At 43.7% G+C, this 20,931-nt stretch overlaps 1 protein-coding gene across 1 annotated transcript in view; it reads left to right on the plus strand.

The window, feature by feature from the left end:
• Positions 1-20,931, plus strand: part of LOC142971178 (thyrotropin-releasing hormone-degrading ectoenzyme-like) — a 107,724-nt gene that overhangs the window by 8,851 nt on the left and 77,942 nt on the right. Inside the window, exons 3-4 of the mRNA XM_076111824.1 lie at positions 1,819-2,095; positions 18,091-18,217. Of these exons, the coding sequence (XP_075967939.1) occupies positions 1,819-2,095; positions 18,091-18,217 (404 nt within the window). The remainder of the gene's footprint in view (positions 1-1,818; positions 2,096-18,090; positions 18,218-20,931) is intronic.

A 20,931-nucleotide genomic window follows, 5' to 3' on the forward strand; every position in this document is an offset into this window, starting at 1 on the left:
CGAAGTGTGGCGATGCCGAATGAATCCGTGCGTGTGTGTGTGTGTGTGTGTGCGTGTGTGTGTGTGTGTGTGTGCGCGCGCGCGTGTTGACTCCTCTCTTTCCTCCTCTCCTCTTTTTTATTTCTGCCTTCCCCCTCTTCTTTCCTGATTCTCCTCCTCTTCTCTCCTCTTTCCTCCACATTGTTCTTATCTTATCCCTCTTTTTTTCCTCCTTTCACTTTTTTATAATCCTCCTCTAATTCCTCCTTCTCCTCATCTTCCTTCACTCCTTTTCCTCTTCTCCCTGCTTTTCTTTGCCAACTCACTTTCTCCTCGTATTTTGCTCTTCTTCTTCCTCTCCTCCTCCTCCAGCTCTCTTTTTCATTCATCTCTCAACACCTTCCATTTTCTCTTATGTCCACCTTTCCTCCTCCTCTCTCCTCCCCTCCTCTTCCTCACATCCTCCTCTTCCCCTTCAACTCTCTCCCAGTCTTTCTTCCTCACTCTCATCTTCTCTTCTACTCTTCCTCAGCTTCCCCTCCTCTCTTTTTATCTCCTTCTTCTCCTCTCCTTTTGGACTCTTTCTTTCTCCTCGGATCTTCTCTCATCTTCCTCTTCCTTTTCATCCTCCTCCTCCACCCCTTCGTCTTCCTCACGTTTCTCTTTCCCCTTCATCATCACCTTTCTTCTCCTCTGCCTCTATTCTTCCTCCCTATCGTTCTCCTCCAGTATCCCTCCTCTGTTTTGAATATTTAGTCCTTCACGGCGGCTTCTGATATTTTCACCTTTTCCTCCTCATCTCCTCTTCCTCCACCTCTACTTTCTCCTGTCCTCCTCCTCCTCTTCCTCCTCCCACTCTTGTTCCTTTTCATCTCTTCCTCCACAAACACCTGGAGAAACGTTTCCAGAGGGATTATTTCCTGGCGTTTTAATTTCCTTCCTGTCTCAGTCAGGTGACTGACAGACGGACGTGACAAAGCTCCGATATGAAAACGTTCAGCTCGGCTTAAAGACATCAGGAGGAAACAGAAAACGTTCTCCTGTTTATTTTGGATTATCTCTCTCTGAGGAAGCTCGAACAAGAACGTCTGAGGAAGTCAAAATGTAAAAACTTGTGTTGACAGCCGACTCTGGAGGATTATCTTCAACCCTCCGAACTCTGATTCCACCTTTTCCATTTCTTCTTTGATACCTCTGAGAGGTTCAAAGACTGAAATTAAAATCCGGCGTCACACGTTCCGTGTGGATTTATTCCAGAAGTTTGTATGTTGAGCAGACCATTTAAAGACACATGTGACGATGTGATGGGATGAATTATGGGTCACAGCGACTCTGCTGTTTTATTGACATCATTAGGATGCACGGCCAAATGTGGAGCACATCGTGGTTCGTCAATATAATGATGTAATGTGAGACTCTGTCTCCCTTTAACAGCTTGTATCAGGCGCTGCTTTATTTCTGCTGCTTACTCTTATTTCCTGCAGTATTGCTTGACTTGTTTTATTGAAGAATATCCACTAAGAAAGCACCTCTAATCGGCACATAAACACAATTCATTTCCTGTACATTTTTCACAATAAAAGTCCCGGTTATTCTCGCTGCTTACTGTTCCTCCCTGCAGTATCAGTAGACTTGTTTTATTGGAGAATAGCTGCTAACATAAGTACGCCAGTTTGGTGGTGAACACATTTTCCTCTAAATTCTTCACAATAAAATGTCTCTTCTTCTGACGCAGTAATATCAGGTTTATTGTCATTCTTTGAACCATGTGAAGTCCTTCTGAGAGACTCATCTCTCCCCTCATTTGACAATAGCACGGTTCCTTTGTTTCTCTCCCAGTTACCTGGCGGTGACCCAGTTCAGTCCGATCCACGCCCGGAAGGCCTTCCCGTGCTTCGACGAGCCCGTCTACAAGGCCACGTTCTCCCTGACCCTCCGCCACGACGCGCAGTACACCTCGCTCGCCAACATGCCCGTGGAGAGCAGCTCGCTGTCGGACGAGGACGGCTGGGTGACCAACCGCTTCGCCCGCACGCCGCGCATGTCCACCTACTACCTGGCCTGGGCCGTCTGCAACTTCACCTACAGAGAGACGCAGACCGACGACGGCGTGACGGTCAGTCTCACACACACACACACACACACACACACACACACACACACACACACACACACCCCCTGTGATCTTGACTTAATGATCTCAGTATGTTCACAAAACCAAGAGGTCAGGACCAAGAAGTGAGCCGTTTTAAATGTCTACGTCTAGTGATGGTTACTACCTCTGTCTGTGGAATTAGAATTTTCAGTAGTGTTTAATCCCAAGAACTCTGGTAGATCCTCTGATAGAGAGGCGGAGAAGAGGACAGGTTCCCTCTGCAGCGTTGGGAAATCCTCCAGGTCCAGAATCTCATATCTGTTCTGTACACAGACTGTGTTTAAGAAGTGGAGGAAGTCACTGAGACGTCACCCACTGACCGGGTTGACAACTACAGTTTTAACTCCTTGAGTTCGGCATTTTGTCCGTCACCATCTTGGTTTTTGACGGTCCCCAAGAAGACTTGAAACGGTCTACACATCTGTCTCTTCTTGTCTTCACTAACTGAGACTTGGACTGAATATTTTCTCTGGTTTTGGTTTTATTGATTTGGTATCGGTGGCATCGCCCATTAAAACATCGATTATACAATGTTCGTCCTTTTTTAATCTTATTCTTTGATTCAAGACAAAGAGAAAACGTTCTTTTGACTCGTGGTGTTTAGTTGTGGGAATTCAGAAAAAACAATTCCCCTCTTCTGTTATTATTATTATCATCATTAACTCAACGTAATCGGATAAATCTGGCAGCTCCAAGTTCAAATAAAGGCAGAAAACCTTCAGAGTTTATAGTCATGGAGGACTCGAGAACTCGTCATCTTGATAAAATGACACATTCAAGTCGTAATCGCATGAAAACAATGATTTATTTCCAGATAATATCTTAATGAAATGATTTTATGATCAGCACAATTGGCTCAAAATACCACAAGAGAAAATCATTCTCCATCTCTAGATAACGAGTGACTCAAAACGTCTGACGTTGGAATCTCATTAAGAGTTTTAATGTCTCCGGATGATGTGATGGAGTCGGAGAGCAGGATGTGTTTTCTCAGGATAACACAGTAATTAAGATGTGAACTCAAGATAACAGTTTGCTGTCTTGAGAATAGAGATAATTAACTTCTGCTTCTGTACCGAGGTCGACATGGTTTCATTACTTCCTCCCAGATGTGATCACATGAGGACGCTGTGGTCAGGTTCTGTTAACTGTGACACTTCAGCCAAAATTAAGAAAACTGTGTCCCCGTGTTTTCTAAACAGGGCAAATATATCTTTATATGAATAGAGGACAATGTCCCGGATCCAGAGATGTAAAAACAAACACGTGACTTCACTAATATCTTCATTGCCATAGATTCAGTCAGCTTCGTTTTAGCCTGGATTTGTTTACATATCAGCATATTGGCAACATTAGAAGTATGCAGAATTATCTCTGAGCAGCTCCTGCATGCAGTGTGCTCATGTAAGAACAGATGAATATCACTGCATGACTGAATAAAAGCTAAACACATGTTTATTGTGAGTCACGAGCAGCATCTTGCTCCGTGGTCTGTCAGTAGCTGTAGGGACGTTGATTAGCTGCAGACGTTGGAGGTAAAGATGTCCTATGACAGTGAGAGTCACACTGAATATGAAATGACGTGTAGCTGGTCTGTGTGTTCCGGTTCCACTGAGTTATGACTCAAAAACCAGAGTGATCTATGACTAGAAAGTGACGACTGGGCACTTAGAGTCTAAAGGACTGTAATAGTGCTGCTGCTGCAGAGCCGACCACGATAAATCACTTCCAGTTGTTTTTATTACACCCACATGATCCGTTCCTCTTCACCTCGTGAGCTCTCTCTGAAAGCAGATTAATTATTAATATATGAAGCTAATAATCAGCTCCACCTGAGATGTGTGAGTAAGGCTGCTCTCTCCGTTTATCATCTCCTCGGTTATCATTCTGACTTTAAAAACCTTCCACTGCTGGATTCAGCTGATGTCCCATCGTCCCTTTAACAACCGTAACATTTAAAGAACAGAAATATGCACAAACACGCGTCCAACGCTGCCGTACAAGGACAAACACATGCACAACCTTGTTCCCCCTCCTCCTCCTCATCCTCCTCCTCATCCTCCTCCTCCGATCATTTCTCTATCAGTGGAATTACAACTCATCCATCTCTTCTGCCAGAAAGTCAAGGACAGCTCTCCACACACACACACACACACACACACACACACACACACACACACACACACACACGCGTGCGCGCTTGTGCCTCCTTGTTACTGAAACATAATTTTAGTGAAATGCTGTTTTAATGGCGAATCATATCTGGGTCATTTATAACCATCACCAACTGTGTGTGTGTGTGTGTGTGTGTGTGTGTGTGTGTGTGTGTGGGGGGGGTCAGTCATGCATATGAGTTTTAGTCTTTATAATGAATACATTAATCTTTCCATTTTCAATCAGCACAAAGAACGTCGTCCATTCTTCCTCATTGATCAGTTAAATAAAGGTGAAGAACGGTTCCACACTGAGATCAGATCTTTTTAAACCAGACAGCGACACATGAAACGCATCCAGCAGCGTCTCCTCCCTGAGCTACAGGAACACGCATGAACCGGTGTTTCTTCTTCTTCATTAGTATTTGTTGTAGACGTTGGAAGGAGAGGAATCTTGAAGCGGTTGCTTTGACGGTCGCCGGCTCGGTGTCGTCTCTCTGAAGGTACCGGTTCTTATCGAGAGGGCGGAATGTGTGCCGGCTCCTTCAGGGTTCTGTGAGAGTGACTGACAGCAGTGATGTCACAGGCGGAGCGTCGTTCTCTCGCTCTCATTGCTGCTCTCAGCGTGTCGCTCTGCTCTGCCACGACGCCGCACCGGTTCAGTTCAGCGCGGCGTTATCGGCACCAAAGAACATCAACAATGATGCACATGCCTCGTGATGGAGAGTTAACATGATCTCCGTACAACAAGCAGTCTGAGGACAAAGAGAAGTCTCTACTTGTGGTTCTTCTTCAGGTGTTAGACTCCCTTTAAAGAGCACGAGGACCTTTAGAAACATGTTTTCTGTGTCCAGCGGCCCTGTTGTCTTGTTGTCTTGTTTGTTCACAGACTGGCTTTTCGTCGCCGCCATCTTGGATAACGGCCGTCGCCATCTTGTTTTTTTTTTATCAGCTCTTTTTATTCTTGTATTTTTGTATTTTGGCATTTTTAATGAAGCAGATTTCCCAGGTCTATGATTGGACGATGTTAATAGCTGGCAGGAGACACTAGAAGAGAGCGTTACATGAAAGATCTACGCAGAATAAGGGTCAGATCTGTGGTTGTGTTTGCAAATAACACGCATATATAATATATATATATACAGTATCATATCATATCATGTGAATAACGGGATGTCCTCTGCATTCGGGCCTCCAGCCGCCTGCGATCCAGCTCACGATAAGCCGGCACAGATGATGGATTCATGGATTCTCCAGGACGGTGGGGGAGGGGCTTCCACCGCCCACCAGAAACCACTTAAAGCTGATGTTTCCAAGATATGAGAGATTAGTGAATTACTTGGTAATTCACACACTTCCAGCTCTGAACGATATTACTTGGAGAGATTAAGCCGCTTCCAAACACTCCTATATTCCAGATGATCCAGAAGGAGCTTCCTACATCATTACATTACTGCCGACTGACTCAGTTAATGGCTGAAGTGACGCTGTTCATCCTCTCTGCTGCTGTCCACCATTACTGCTGATTCAACGTTACTGTTGCACTGACATGAATCCACATGGACTCTATCAGAGAAGTGTGTGGTAATACTTATAGTTACCATCACTGATACATGGCACATTCTTAGTTAATTCAACGTTAGTTAATTCTCATTTCACCATGAAGACGCAATGAAATTGATAATAATTAATCATCTGATTGTTGCTTATTATTAATAACTAACCCGTAGAAGGTACATTTAAACCCGTGACGTGTGTTTATTGTAATGTTGCTCAACCGTCCACACGAGAACCAACCTAACTGATGAAATCTGCAAATGAATGAATTCAAATAAATCAAACGGCAAGAGAACATGAATCCATTCTGTGTGTGAGAGGTTTGTCTGCTTGATGAACGTCTATGATTGAAGAGCCAACATTTAACAGAAGAAGATGAAGTGATTGCATTGACCGTGTGCATGTTCTGCTGCAGCTGTGGAGACACCAACGCACCGAATAAATCACAAGTCATGAAGATGAAATACTCGAGGTCTTCGGACTCCACTTCCATTAATCAACAGATGCACGCGATGCTGCTGGACAGCTGCTCACTCATTGGCCACAACACCGTGAAAGGACAGATCAGAGATCAGTGGCGTCGTCCTGCTGTTTTAAAAACAGCATCCGACTCCAAATACAGACGGGAGAGAAGTGTGCCGAGCACGAGAAGGATCCAGGAAGCAGCACATGTTCTTATTAACAAACAGGAGCTGGATGCTCTCTCTGTTCCAGCATCGCTTTCATATTAAAATCCTTGTATGAGCCTGAAGGCAGAGGAGACGCTGCTGTCTGTTTGCAGAGCAGCTTCCTCTGACAGAAACATTAATCCTCCCATCCCTCCATCCTCCTCCTCCAACAACCTCTGAAAGAAACCGCTTTATAGGACCGAGAAAAAGCCTCCAATTCTTCTAAAGCGCTCAAACATCTTCATCTGACAGACACATTCATCCGTCCTGCCTCCTCAGAACAGCGGAAAGAAAATCAGAGCATCAGTCGGCATGAAGGAGTTTAGTCTCTGCATGAATGATGCAACTTGCGAGTGTGCAGCGCCTGTACACTCGGATATAACCTCGACATGTAAATCCTGTAATATAGAAGGCAGCAGATAACTAAATAATAACTGCAATGCTCGTGATGACATGCTCCGAGCCTCAGTCAACGTCTGGTTGCTACTTTATGTCTAATGTGACACAAAGCGTTTCCTTTTTGACTAAACATTTGTTCATTTCCATTTTAATAACATTTCACCACATAATGTCAGAAACTTTACTTTCATTTGCACAACTTGATGTTTCATTTTCAAATGGTTTAAACCGCTCTACATATATATCACTGTATTACATATGTAGCTACGATTGCTGCTGCATGTTAGATATTACATTTATATACATCTACGCGCTTTGAAGTAAACATCATGCCGACGCATCTGCCAATTCACTCAAACTGTTTGTACTGAACACATCAGCAAACAGGCACGGATCACTCGGGGGCCACAGGACCATAGTGTCGGGGGCCACAGGACCATAGTGTCGGGGGCCACAGGACCATAGTGTCGGGGGCCCTAGGACCATAGTGTCGGGGGCCACAGGACCATAGTGTCGGGGGCCACAGGACCATAGTGTCGGGGGCCACAGGACCATAGTGTCGGGGGCCACAGGACCATAGTGTCAGGGGCCCTCCTGGTCTTCACCAGCAAAAGACCGCTAAGACACGTCCCAACCAGGAAGAGACTCGAAAAGACTCAAAATGACCAAAGTTAAACATGAAACAACTACAAAGAGACACAGAATGAGCACAAAGTAACTCAAAACAACCACAAAGAGATGCACAATGACGACAAAGAGATACAAAATTACCACTAAGACGCGTACATTTTCAGCAAAGAGACACAGAAATTGCGTAGCGACTTCACCGTTATTAAGCTTTTTCTGTGGTTGTGTTTACTGGCAGCACTTGGTGAAGATCTCGGTCTTGGTTTGAAACATAAAGTCTGATGTGAATTCACAACATTACTCACCGAAGCTGAAAATATAATGTGACTCGTCTGCCAGCTCTAGCTTGGGTATGTTGAGAGGTTGCTGCTTGGAGGTTTCTAGGCGGTTTTCTAAGGCGTTGGTAGACGGTTACTATGCAGCCGATAGTTGGTGGAGTGGTGTTGGTGGAGTGGTGTTGGTGGTGTTGGTGGAGTGGTGTTGGTGGAGTGGTGTTGGTGGTGTTGGTGGAGTGGTGTTGGTGGAGTGGTGTTGGTGGTGTTGGTGGAGTGGTGTTGGTGGAGTGGTGTTGGTGGAGTGGTGTTGGTGGAGTGGTGTTGGTGGTGTTGGTGGAGTGGTGTTGGTGGAGTGGTGTTGGTGGAGTGGTGTTGGTGGAGTGGTGTTGGTGGAGTGGTGTTGGTGGTGTTGGTGGAGTGGTGTTGGTGGAGTGGTGTTGGTGTCAGCAGGTGGTTTATGGTGCTCTGGGCGGTCTGTTTTCAGCTTTTCGTAGGTATTATTCTTGTGGTACAATCATGTGGACTTTTAGTTTATGAAATGAATCTCAAAATGTTTTACATACAGACGTTTCCGCACATACAATAAATACAGACCGTGTCTGATATCCAGTGATAGAATCAGCCCTCTCTCTTATTCACACCGAGCTGTAGGAACGATTTTTGCTTTAAACAGATTCTGTAGTTGAGAACAAATTCAATCTTTGAACAGGACACAAGGACTCGTCCATCATTCAGATGATCTGAGCACAAACGGATCTCCAGTTCGTCCAGGAACCCTCCGGGCTTCACCGTCAACTTTAATCCTTCTTCTTGTCCCGTCTTTCAAAGCCTCGTCTTTCTTTTCTTCAGCTCATTCAGAACCAGTCGTTTGTCTTTCTGTTGTTCCGTCGGCATAATGTGTCTCTGTAAGAATCTCTGTTCCTGTAATGAGCCGCTCTTCCTTCAGGGAGGATTAAAGTCTGACAGACTACAAACAAACAAACTGTGTGATGACCCACTGAGACGCTGCTGGATCTATAAAACCTCCATCTTGCAGCCATTTAGTTTGTTATTCCTTCATCTCTCGTAATTCCACCAACTGTCGGCGTCATAAAGCGAAGACTGTTGTTGTTTACCTGCCAGCTAATCGACCGCTGTGAGTGTGAACGTCAACAGGTTTCTGTGTACAACACGTCTGCATTCAACAAGACACAATAGAAGAAAGCAACACAAAGACATGCAAGCACCGGCTCATCGTGACGTTCGGAGCTGTACCGATAAAAATGAATACGCTGTAATTTAGCGCTTTTCGTTCGAGAAACGAGAAGTCAACGTTGGTTTATTTCTCACGTAACGTCTGTACTTCAGTGACGCTGCTTCTTCAGTCATTTTACCCAAACTTCAATCTTTTCCTGGACCTAAGTGAGTCGTTTTGTTGCCTAAACCCTCACTAAGTTGGTTCCTTTGAAGACGGAAGTTCAGAAAATGCAAAAAAAACAAAAAACGTTCAAACTGTTTTACGACGATACGTTGAGGATTATGCGATCGGTCATGTGTGTGTGCGTCCGTGAATGAGTGAGTGAGTGTGCACCTCTGTGTCCGTCCGCGGCCAGTCTCTCATTCTGCTGCAGCAAACTGCATTACAGTCACGGCTGCCTGCTCACGGACCTCTGGTGGTTGTGGTGACTCACGTTTTCCTCAAACAAAACGCCTTTTATTACCTGTTTTATACCGCTGACTCCTCACACACTACCTTTAAGCTAACAGACCTACCAGTACACACACATTGCTTAGTACCTGCTAAGCAGGCAGACAGCTTGGAGAGTTTAATCTAGTTGTGGTCTGTCCCCTGTTGGTCATCAGACATCCCTTTGCCACACTAGTTCCATCTCGTGGAAGCTCCAGTAAACAGTGATTGAATGATTATTAGTTTACTTAAATCAAGCTGTGGATTCTAACATTATACAAGTTTGAAAAATGTCACATGAATTATTGTTAATGTTGAACAAAGGTTTCTTGTTAAAAGTTCTTTAATGATAATTGTTTTACATTCTTTTATTGAAGTTTTTTTATTGTTTGCTTTCCTGCCTGTTTAAGTCGAGTTTTCTTTAATTATATTAAATGTCACATTAACATCCTATAATGATAGTAAAGGTCACATTAATGTCCCGTAGTGATAATAAACTGTTAGATTTTAAAATGATGAAGGTCACTTTAACATTAAATTTCCATGCGACCGCCTTTATTTTAACGTTTAAATGAATACTTTACCCACAAAGTGATGATTTCTGCATCAGTTGCTCACCTGGTGTTTCCTGTAGTTCATGAATAAACTATTGTTCATCTGAACCAAGAATCAAAAACCTGAGAAGTCTTGATGAAATGAAGTAAATGAGGGAAACTACATCGAAACATCAGTTTAGCGACTCTCTCACAGCTGGTGAATAATTCAGGTTTTATCATTTTATTCGTATGTTCACTGCTTCACAAACACGCCTTCACTAAAACGTGGAAAACATAATTCCTTTATTGTGTGTTTGATTGTTATTGTTCGAGCTTTAAGAGGCTGCAGCTGCGCCTGCTGTCGCTCGATAAATTTGATGCCGTTTCCAAATATTTATCCATCAAAAATCTGTGTAAATATTTGGACAAAGACGTCCTGCTGTTAGGATTCTGAGACGAGTGCATGAACATAAAGCTCCTGGATGTACCGGGGACGTCTGTGTGCTTATATAACAGATGAAAGTCACCAGGAGGCACAAAGGCTGATTTCATTTCTGGTCTTCAAACATTTAACCTCTGAATCAAAACCTCCTCAAGCTAAATACGACCTTTGATTCATCCTCCATGCTGATGCATCTCAGCAGCAAACAGGCGAATGGAAGAACAACATATTTCTGCTGCTCACAGATGTATTTTTCTTGCCTCCTTTTGGCTTTTTTTCTTCTCAAATATTGTTTTTACCTCCTCAGGAGAAACCAGTGACACACTGGTGTCTGAGTAGAAAGCATTAGCGACGTCCTGATCGCATATTTTCACTGAATATCGACCGATAATATTTTGATATCTGGTTATCTAGATTGTTGTTTGTACAAATGAACAAAATCCTGGTTTTGAACAACGTGAACATGATTAGGTGTTAAATGGACCTTTTTACTGAAGATGTCAACTAGAATATTCATGCACATGTTGGCAAAAGAAGTGTCGTGTCATTTAGAAGAGTTAGCAGACTTTAAACATTGAATCACAACTGCTAAATGACTCGTTGTTGCATGTCCCGGTTGTCAGAGTTGATACTTCAACAGCAGAGTTTCTTAAAATATTCACTTTTGTAAATCCACGTGAGCCACTCTTCACATTGGGCTTTAATAAGATGCATCACACTGCACGTATGTAAAGAGCAGATAGGAGACCTAACAGCGGGGGCGGGACTTTGTCTCTTTAAAGACGAGGTGTCTCTGCTGGTCGTCTGTTCACGCTCCGCTCCTCTTGAAGTCAACAATCATCTCTTCTGTCTTGTCGACATTGACGGAGAAGACCGTTACCCTCGGCCCGTCTCTCTTCATCAGAGCGGTGTCGTCGGCAAAAGGGTCGATCCGACTGGACAGATGTGCGGCGCTGCAGTCGCGGGTCAGCAGTGTTTGTTATGGAGGGAGCGGCGACTGTCTGAGGTCTGGTGATCTCAAAGTCAAGGGCCCGCATACGCCGGGAGGAGAGTGTGTCACTGTGGTGGTTGTGCTCTCGCGGCGCTCTTATCAGTTGCTAAACCATCCATCAAATTATCGTGGCAACCGAGCGTCCATCACCCCATCCATCATCCAAGGGCGACAGACGGAGCGACACAATGCAGCGAGAGATGTCACGGACGAGTGGAGAGATAACAAGGAGAGGAGAGGAGGGGGGGGGGGGGGGTGAAGGAGATGGAGAAGAAATGTTTGAAATAACTGAGAAAAGGAAGAAGAGAATAGCAATCTGTAATATCCTGTGTTTGTGCATTTATCTTATCTTTATTTAGAATAACGTTCAGCTCTGAGGAGGAACTGTCGCCTCTTGATTTCCCGAGTGACTTACTGGACTAATTCAGTTGTTTCTGAGTTGGCTTCACTTGGCAGAACCGGAGGGTGCCGCCTGGGTTTAGGGAACACAAATACTTGGTTAGATGAAGGAACAGATTGTGGTTTGGGTTAAAATAACTACAGAAGTGGCATGAAGTCCGGCAATTTAATGACAACTAAATGACCGTTGACTTCTCGTTCACCCGGGGAGTGAACGTTGTTTGACCACTTCGCTCTGCTGCCTCGGGGCGATCGGTTGCCCCGTCGCTCAGAGGTCCCTGCGGCCGATCGACCCGGTCGCGGCTGTTTCCTGTCCTGGCCCCTCAGCGGTGGAATGAACTCCCCACTGACGTCAGGACGGCAGAGTCGCTGCCCATCTTTCATCAGGCTGAAGACTCTCCTCTTCAAGAAGGCCTACCCTGAGCCTTCCACTTAGCATTTACTTAGCATCTATTGTGTTCATACTAGCTTATTGCACTTATTGTTTTGTTATTAGTTTGTGGCACTTATTGCATTCGTCTGTTTCTGCTCTGTACGTTGGCTCTGTTTATGCTCTTAGATGCTTGTTTAAAGGAGATGCACTTATGACTTCTGGTGACTAGTTCTCTCGAAAACCGATGTTGAATTCACTTATTGTAAGTCGCTTTGGATAAAAGCGTCTGCTAAATGACTGTAATGTTTGTTTGACCCATCCTCCCCCCCCCCCACACACTATGTGGGCGTTTGCAGTATTTATACATCCTCGTTCATCACTTGTTTTCACAGGTATAGCTCTGAAGGCTGTAGTGGTGTTACAGCGGCACAGAGAGCATTTAATGGATGCAGGAGAGACCCTGTGGACGGCTTGTTGCTGCATGATTGCAGTGAGGTTGTGATGGACAGTTGCTGTGGTCACTGAACAGTTCGACTGAGTGCATTCTCACACGGACTTATTTCCCTTAATTGCTAATTAATTAGAGACGGGCTGTTTCTAGAGACGGGCTTTGTACCATATGTTTTAATCCCCTGCTGCTGCTGCTGCGTTCTTATTCTGTTTCACATTAAAAGCTTTTCAGCAGTTCAGAGGCGAATGAACGTTCATGCTCCTCTCAGGATGAATTTTAAATACTTTGTTGATCCCTGCAGTTTGTCATTCAGCGCCATCATCAGATCAAAGGTTTCATTTGTCCAACACTGTGTTTTATGACCACATACCTGCAGAACGAATGATCTCTGCTGCTACACATGTGAGCATGGCGGTAGCCTCTCGTTTCCCTCTTTCTGTCCCCAGCTAGTATTAGAATCCATCATAGAAATAGAACATTGAACTGTTTGCTGTGGCAACCGCACACATACAAACGGCAGCTGAACTGTCCGTCCTGCTGCGTTGATTTGAATGGGACATTTGTTTCTACTTCTATTGTATTAGAAATCATTCTCTTTCTTGTCCGGGTTTCATTTTATTCGATAAGTTCTGTGTCTCTGAACTGGACCAGTGCATGAAAATAAGGAGTGATCGGTCACATTTGCAAACATTCCTCAGATTTGTGGAATGGATTGAAGACGACATCCTGAGGGGACTGAAATATTCCTCATTTTTCATTCATCTATATTTTCTAAACAGCTTAGCAGGGCCACACGGGGGGTGGATCCCAGCATGCATTGGGTGAGCGGCAGGGTGCACCCACAGGAAACATGACCGACAAGCTTTCACACCCACTTACACACTGAGGGGCAATTTAAAGTCCCCACTGCAGCTCACTCGCATGTTTTTTAGATGCACGGACAGAACACGGACAGAACACGGACAGAACACGGACAGAACACGGACAGAACACGGACACTCAGCGGGTCGGGTTTAAACCGGGATCTCTTTCCTGCTACGAACTGTTGAGCCACCGTGCCGTGCTTTTAGTTCGGTTTAAGCAGCACATTTCAGTCCTAGGAGACGTATTGAATGTATATGTGATGATACTTTGAAGTGACAACGTCACACCCCCCCCCCCCCCCCCCCCCCCCCTCCTCCGCATCGAAGAATGGTTTCTCCTCACCTGGGAGAACATGGCCGGAGGCATTTCAGGAATCCTCAGGAGATGATTCTCAATTCAGCAGCTCGCTGCCAGTCCACCGAAAGAAGCCGCGATTTCAATAAAGCCTCCGCTTTCTGAGCAGATATTCACTCGGCAGGCTGCCGCGCTCTGAGATGAGTTCTGGTGGAGGGAGGAGAATGTGGGGAATAAGAGGAGAGGAGCTTTAAAAGTTTGAATTTTTATTGAAAATCAGTCCTGCTGGGGGGAGAGGAGAGGAGGAGGAAGACGGAGAGGAGGAGCAGGATTCATATTTATCAATACCAGGAGCATCAGTGTGTGTATTAGCATGTGTATCTCTGTATGTTCTTGGCTTGAACCGTAGAAAAAACAGTTTTTATTAGTGTACTGTGGAGTTATATTGCAATAACGGGTGTAGTCTTCTTATTGTATGCCTTTTATTACACAAGCTACTTCCTTCAAACAGGGAAATTCTCCTGGACGTGACGATGGACTGGCGGTCGTGATGTTTCCCTCAGACGTGCAGCGAGCATGTTGAGAATCTGCCAAAAGCTTAACTTCAGCTTTAGAGAATTAACTTTAATGACAGCTGACATCGTCCACAGATGGTGGTGTTTGTCAATGTAACCGGTGAGAGTGACTGTCGGTGCCGGATTAAACATTAGAAGCTTCACGTCAACAAAACTAAAGCTGCGTTCACACTGAATCGTTCATTTCAGTGTGGGTGGTGGTGCTTTGAGCTAATGCTAACGTTAGCAGTTGGAGAGATATTTCACACCAAAAAAAAGGTTTGACCTCTCGGTGGCGCCAGAGGAGGAGTCAGAATGATTCCTCCTCTGGGAACCACGAATATCCGCATGACATTTCACCGCCATGTTTGTATAAACAATCAGAGATGCAAGGTTTCATAACTTCCTGTTGGCTTTGCGTGTAATGACGTCGCCTGTAAATTCTGCTTTATATTCGGCTCGATACGACACAAACACAGCGATACATACAGAGCAGGATTTACTGTGTGTTGTTGTGTTGTGACTGTACAGACGTCAATATGTTTCTACAGCGGAGTGAAAACAGGATTTATTAGAGTGGAAGTGAAACAGAGAGAGAGAGAGCGAGAGCAGAGTGACGTTACTGGCACAATAGTGTGTGTGTGTGTGTGTGTGTGTGTGTGTGTGTGTGTGTGTGTGTGTGTGTGTGTGTGTGTGTGTGTGTGTGTGTGAAATGACAGCAGTGATACAGCAGCATTACATCATGGTGTGTATATATAAGTGTGTGTGTGTTTGATAGCTCGTCTCTGTCGTCCTTCAGCTGAGGTGGTTTGTCGCTGACGCTAAAACCATCCAACACTCAAACACACACACTCAACTTCAGCTGTCCGGGCACATCCTTTATATTCACATCATTACCGTAATAACGCTACTTTAGGAGCAACAGAAGTGAGGCGGCGGCTGGCTGGTACCACGGTTTAGCACTGTGGGGCTAACGTTAGCCCCTGAAGTCTGTCTCTAGAGTCTGTGTTTTGTTTGTCCGTTCTGGGCTGCGGTAGAAACATGGAGGACATTGTGAATAGGACCGGCGTCCTCTGTAGATAAGAAGGGCAAAGACACAACGATTCTTTGTTTCAGGGGATTATATACTCAGTAAAACATGTGAATATTATGTTACATTTCTGCTCAAAGATCCCACGAAACGGATCGTCCATCTCACAGTCGGAGATGAGAGAATCATTCCAGGAGATTTAAAGAGTCTAGTGCTGGAAAGTATATTAATATATTTAATAAATTACTGCAATAAAGGTTCTTTACACTTTCTCACCAGGAAAACATCATACTTTTTAGTCCACTACATTAATTTGACAGCTGTATTTTTGAGATAAGGGTTTTAAATGAAACACATATGATATGCTTGTACAATATAAAGTGTAATTAAAGATTAAACCAGCTGTTTCCAACCTTGTTGGCTTGTGACCCCTTAATTAGAAAGTTACTTTCTTCTTCTTCTTCTCCCATTAATCATCTCATGACCCCTTGGTTCCCAACCTGGGGATCTAAATAATCTGAGGGGTTCTAGCAGCAGCAGCAGCTCATTTTCTCTTTCCAAATTGCTTTTAGCCCAGAAACGTGTTCTATTTTTATAAAGAAAATTGACTGAGATGGAGCAGATGTCTGTCTGTCCGTCAGACTGAGAGAATCACTTCGCTTTAGAGAATCAGTCGGGAGTCGCTGAAGTGAAACGTTTCTGACAGAGAGAGAGGCGGGCAGATTGAAACCACAGCAACAAATACCAAGCTGGTACCAAAGCCATTTAAGAATATCGATCTCAAAGTTTTAGTTTTCATTTATTTCATTGCAAAAGTTTCACAGACAGACGTAAAACGCTGGTAAACGTTGAGAATCTCACTGCAGCTGGTTTCCCGCCTCAGTCTGTTCTCCACAAACTGTGTTACTTGTTACTTTAAGTTGTAACGCTACGTCGTGGCGCTACGTCGTGGCGCTACGTCACGGCGATACGATGCTACATTGTTGTGTTATTGTTTTAACACATGATCTTTTTTAAAACCATAACCAAGTATTTTTATTAACTAAACCTAACCAATCATTTCACAGCTTGGCGGAGTGATTCACAGTGTCGGGGAGGAAAGTGATGTACTGCTGCTGTAAAAGTTGTGTCCAGGTTTTGTGGCTATTTTACATTTAGATAGTACCCAGAGTTACATTATTAAATACACGTCGTGACCTGAACCAAATTACAGAAATAGTCTGAAAGCCACAGAAATGTTTATAAATCTCCTTACAGCCCACAACAGACACACAAGCACACACACTGGCAGCATGTTGGTCTTTCAATGAGGTCACTGCAGTCATGTGACCTGGCGGTATTGATTATTGATTGGCGTTTGGCAGATGAGGTCTTGTGTGTGTGTGTTGATGTGTGTAATACTTTCAAGGTTAATTCACTGTTGAAATTAAGCATTTTAGTGTTTATTTTCTATCACAGAACGCTACTCAACCTGTACAACCTCAACATGAACTGATCCAACCCACTGAACACAAAGGGGAACATGTATAATGGATAAACACCATGTTTGAAAGAACGGGGTAACAAAAGACAAACACGACCAACTACAAATATATATCTGTTTGAATATTTTAGTAAAAACAAAAAGCAAAGCGCCAACAAACTAATATTCTCTAAACTTGAAACCCCATTTTTTAACTTCGATGTTAACATTAATGTTAGTAATGAATATCGATAATACTGATAATATTGAATAACTTTATTCTTGTAGTTATTTCTTTATTTGCATACTTATTTATGATCTTACACATTTGTTTGTGTACATATGTATTTATGCAGTTATTGAGCGTACTTATCAACATTAGTATTAACATTTATCTATTTATTTCCTCCTCCTTTCAGCCTACTTTTCCTCGGACATATCTGTGATTAAATGAGACAATAACACAACACATTGTCACACATGCACACAAACAATTAAACTCCAACTAATAGAAATGATAAAAAAAATCTTTACCAAATTCAATTCACAGCATCTGTTTCATACGTCTTGTGTCAATGTCTAATTCATTTGTATAATTTGGTGTAATTTGTCACACTGACGGATTAGAGAATAAAAAGAAGCGATGGAAGGAGGGTTACCAACATTTATTGGACTGAAAATAGAAATATTGGAATCCACCAAAAGCAAAATGTTGACTTCCAGTTTGTTTGGTTCTTAGAAGTCGTTATTTTTCTGCTTGCAGCTGTAAATCAGTTTGAACCGAAAGTCGACCTGACTCCATTATTTTGTCAGGAGAGCTGAACATGAGCTGATCCACTCATCCTCTCTGAAGGCTTGACCCACCTCACACTGGCCTGCTTCCATTTCTTAGACTCTGTGTACATTTGGACAAAAAAAAACCTCTCAAATTTATTTTCCGTGTCTCTGCAGATTTGAACTTAAGTCAACCTGATTGTGTTATGTCCTCTGCAGAGTCTAATACACCCTGTTCTGTTTGTCTCCTTGTAGATTTGATTGTAAACTCTGCCAAATGTAATTTCCCTCCACGTATGAAAAACTTGGCTTAATTCCATTTTGTTCTGTGCAGAGCTGGTCAGACTCTGAATCCGTTTCCTCTCCCTGTATCTGTTACTATATCCATCTCTATTAAAACTGGCCTGATTCTAGATCGCTGTTTGTGTCTTGTGTTGTTAGATCCGTTTGTACGCCCGGCCCGATGCCATTGCCAGCGGAGCAGGGGACTACGCTCTCCACATCACCAAGAGGCTTCTGGGATTTTACCAGGACTACTTCAAAGTGCAGTACTCACTGCCCAAGCTAGGTAAGGCTGCTGACGTCTTCTTCTTCTCTCTTTTAATCTTTGACTTCCTGTCAGCTCTCTTTGAATTAAAACCCCCACACTGTTAGCTTTCTACCCCCCTGCTGATCCAAATTAATAGAGAGCGAACCGCTTCCCCCGTCCTGGGCTGCCCTTCTTGCGAGAAGTCAGCCAACTCTTTGTCCTTCATACAATTGCTGTTGGGTTCATCAATTTGTACTCTTATCAGGCAAAGAAAACTCTCTGTCCTCCTTTTCTCCCCGAGTGTCAGGGGGATGTGCAGTGTGATGAGATCTGGGACTGTAACTTCAGACAGTTTGTGTTCAGACAGTTGACACAGGAGCTCTTGAGATTTTGGGTTTATTTAGATAATGAAAAACAAATTATGTCCAAAGAAGTGTTAATACTCTGCAAAGTAAGGCACCCAAGTAAAGGACATGAAGTGTACTCGCTTCCACTGCAACACTCGCATTGAATATCTGAAGATTTTATACTTTGAAGCTTTTGAAATGGATTCGTGTGGTGGGAACAGCTGATGTCGGTGCTCCTAAATGAACTGAGACAGGACTTTGAAGCACTGAAAGAAGTCGAAGTGGCACTTGAAACTAAGGCACTGAAGTGGAAATGACTGTAAAACGAACACAAGGAGAGACGTTTGTGTGACGGTTCAGGTGGATGGGATTAAAGGAGTAGAAGTTTTAGTGGAAGTGGAAGCACTGAAAGGAGTTGAAGTGTTAGTTGAGGTGATAATACTGATGCCAATATTTTCACTGAGGAGTTGAAACGTCAGTTGAAACAGCTTAAATGTCTTAAAAAATTATTTTTTTTTGTTGCTCTCGGGTTCTATTTTTTATAGCAGCAGCAGCTCAAGTTGAAGTCGGACCTGACAGTTGAATAACTTAAAAGAAGTGGAGGTGCTGAAAGGAGTCGAAATGTCATTTAAAAGAGTTGAGTTGGATATGCAGCAATCAATCCGTCACCAATCGACACGGCTGGTTGTCAGACCGTTTTTCCTGGTTTCTGTTAGAGTTTAAAGTATTTTGTGCAACATTGGGACACTTTTTTCTTCCTGTGCTCCAGGTTTTGGTTCATGCTGTTAAGCTCTCAGCCTCTCAGCAGTAGTTCTGATCCGTGTGACCGTGTTTGTCGTATACACTTCTCTCTCCTCTCCGAGTTAATGAATCGTGTCAGAAGCGGTCAGATTTCATCTCCCTATCCTTCTTCGTCGTCTTCTGGCTTCATAATTGTTTGTGTTTTACACTTCTGTCCTGCCAGAATCAATTAGCGGTGCATTTCCCTTTTTTTCTCCTTCTCCACCCTCAAACAAGCTAATGTGATCGCTGTGGCTCCATATTGTGTACGTCAGACACTTCCTCCCTGTCCACATTCATTCATCACATTAGAAATTCACTTTCAGTCAAAGTTCGTTTCCATCCGCTCAGGATTAAGCCTGACATTTACTTCCCCTCGCTGACCTTTACGCTGATATTGACTGCATTAAAAAGGCCATTCCACACTGAGCTGAAGGTGATGTCACATCCTGTGGTCCACACCACGTGGAAAGCTTGTATCTCCAAGATGTCAAAATCAGAAAAAACAGTGAAATTTCAACATTTTCCAAAGCCACCTAGAGTTTGGAGACTAGAAAGACATCTTGTCTGAGATTGTAAAAATCTCTCACATTACAGACACATTTTTTGCTGATCTAATTCCAGGTGTCAACATTTGCTCAAAGCTTGGTTCTGTGTTCTGCCAACTGGAGTTTATTCTCAGTACAAGTCAACCCGTGCCCACATTCTAAATATATATACGGGCCAGAGCCGCTGCACATTTGGTCCTCCAGTGTGCAAACACTCTGCCTTTGTTTCAGAAATACCTGTAAAGATGTTCTCAACTCTTTCTCTGCCTCAGTAACTCTGGATCTAAAGCTTTGCACTCCCACCACATCTTGACACTAATGCTTTGGAGAGTCTCTGTGGTGCTCCGGTGATGTTATAATCAAAACCCGAGTTACAAAGTAAACTAGTAAACTAAAATCATTAGATTTTATTGCAAAGCAAATGATGCCAGTAATATCCGATATTTAAAAAAGACAATTCCAGTAAAGTAAGATGAACTCAGGATAAGCTCTCTGATGAAAATAAAAAGACGGTCTGACTTTGCCAGCCTTATTGCCTCGGGCAGGTTGTTCCAGAGCCTCAGGGCCTGGACTGTGAAGACTCTGTCCACTCTGGTTCAGGCCGTGACTCTGGAACAGAAAGAGACATCGGCCTGAAGATCTCCAGCGAGCGTGGTACCAAGAGGTCCAAATTATAGCAATGTGCAAGGCCAAGAAGAGACATAACTGTAGTAAATAAAACAATACAACTTATTGTAAGGGGGATGAAACAGCTGTGATGTGATTGTGACTCATAGTTCTGCTACAGACGAGTGAAAAGGTTGTGGCATGAAGCAAGGTGTGAGGAGCTAACAACTTGTGACATGATATCTGTCTCTTCAAACCTAGATTGTACTTTTTGCCATGGGAGGTACACACCTTCTGATGCTTTCTTTGGCCAGAGAGGTGGTGTTCAGGGTCCAGGTGATCGTCCATGATGGAGGTAGTGTTCAGGGTCCAGGTGATCGTCCATGATGGAGGTAGTGTTGAGGGTCCAGGTGATCGTCCATGATGGAGGTAGTGTTGAGAGTCCAGGTGATCGTCCATGATGGAGGTAGTG

The sequence above is a fragment of the Anarhichas minor genome, unplaced genomic scaffold, assembly GCF_050575085.1.
Source record: "Anarhichas minor isolate MPS153535 unplaced genomic scaffold, ASM5057508v1 ptg000045l, whole genome shotgun sequence".
NCBI lineage: Eukaryota > Metazoa > Chordata > Actinopteri > Perciformes > Anarhichadidae > Anarhichas > Anarhichas minor.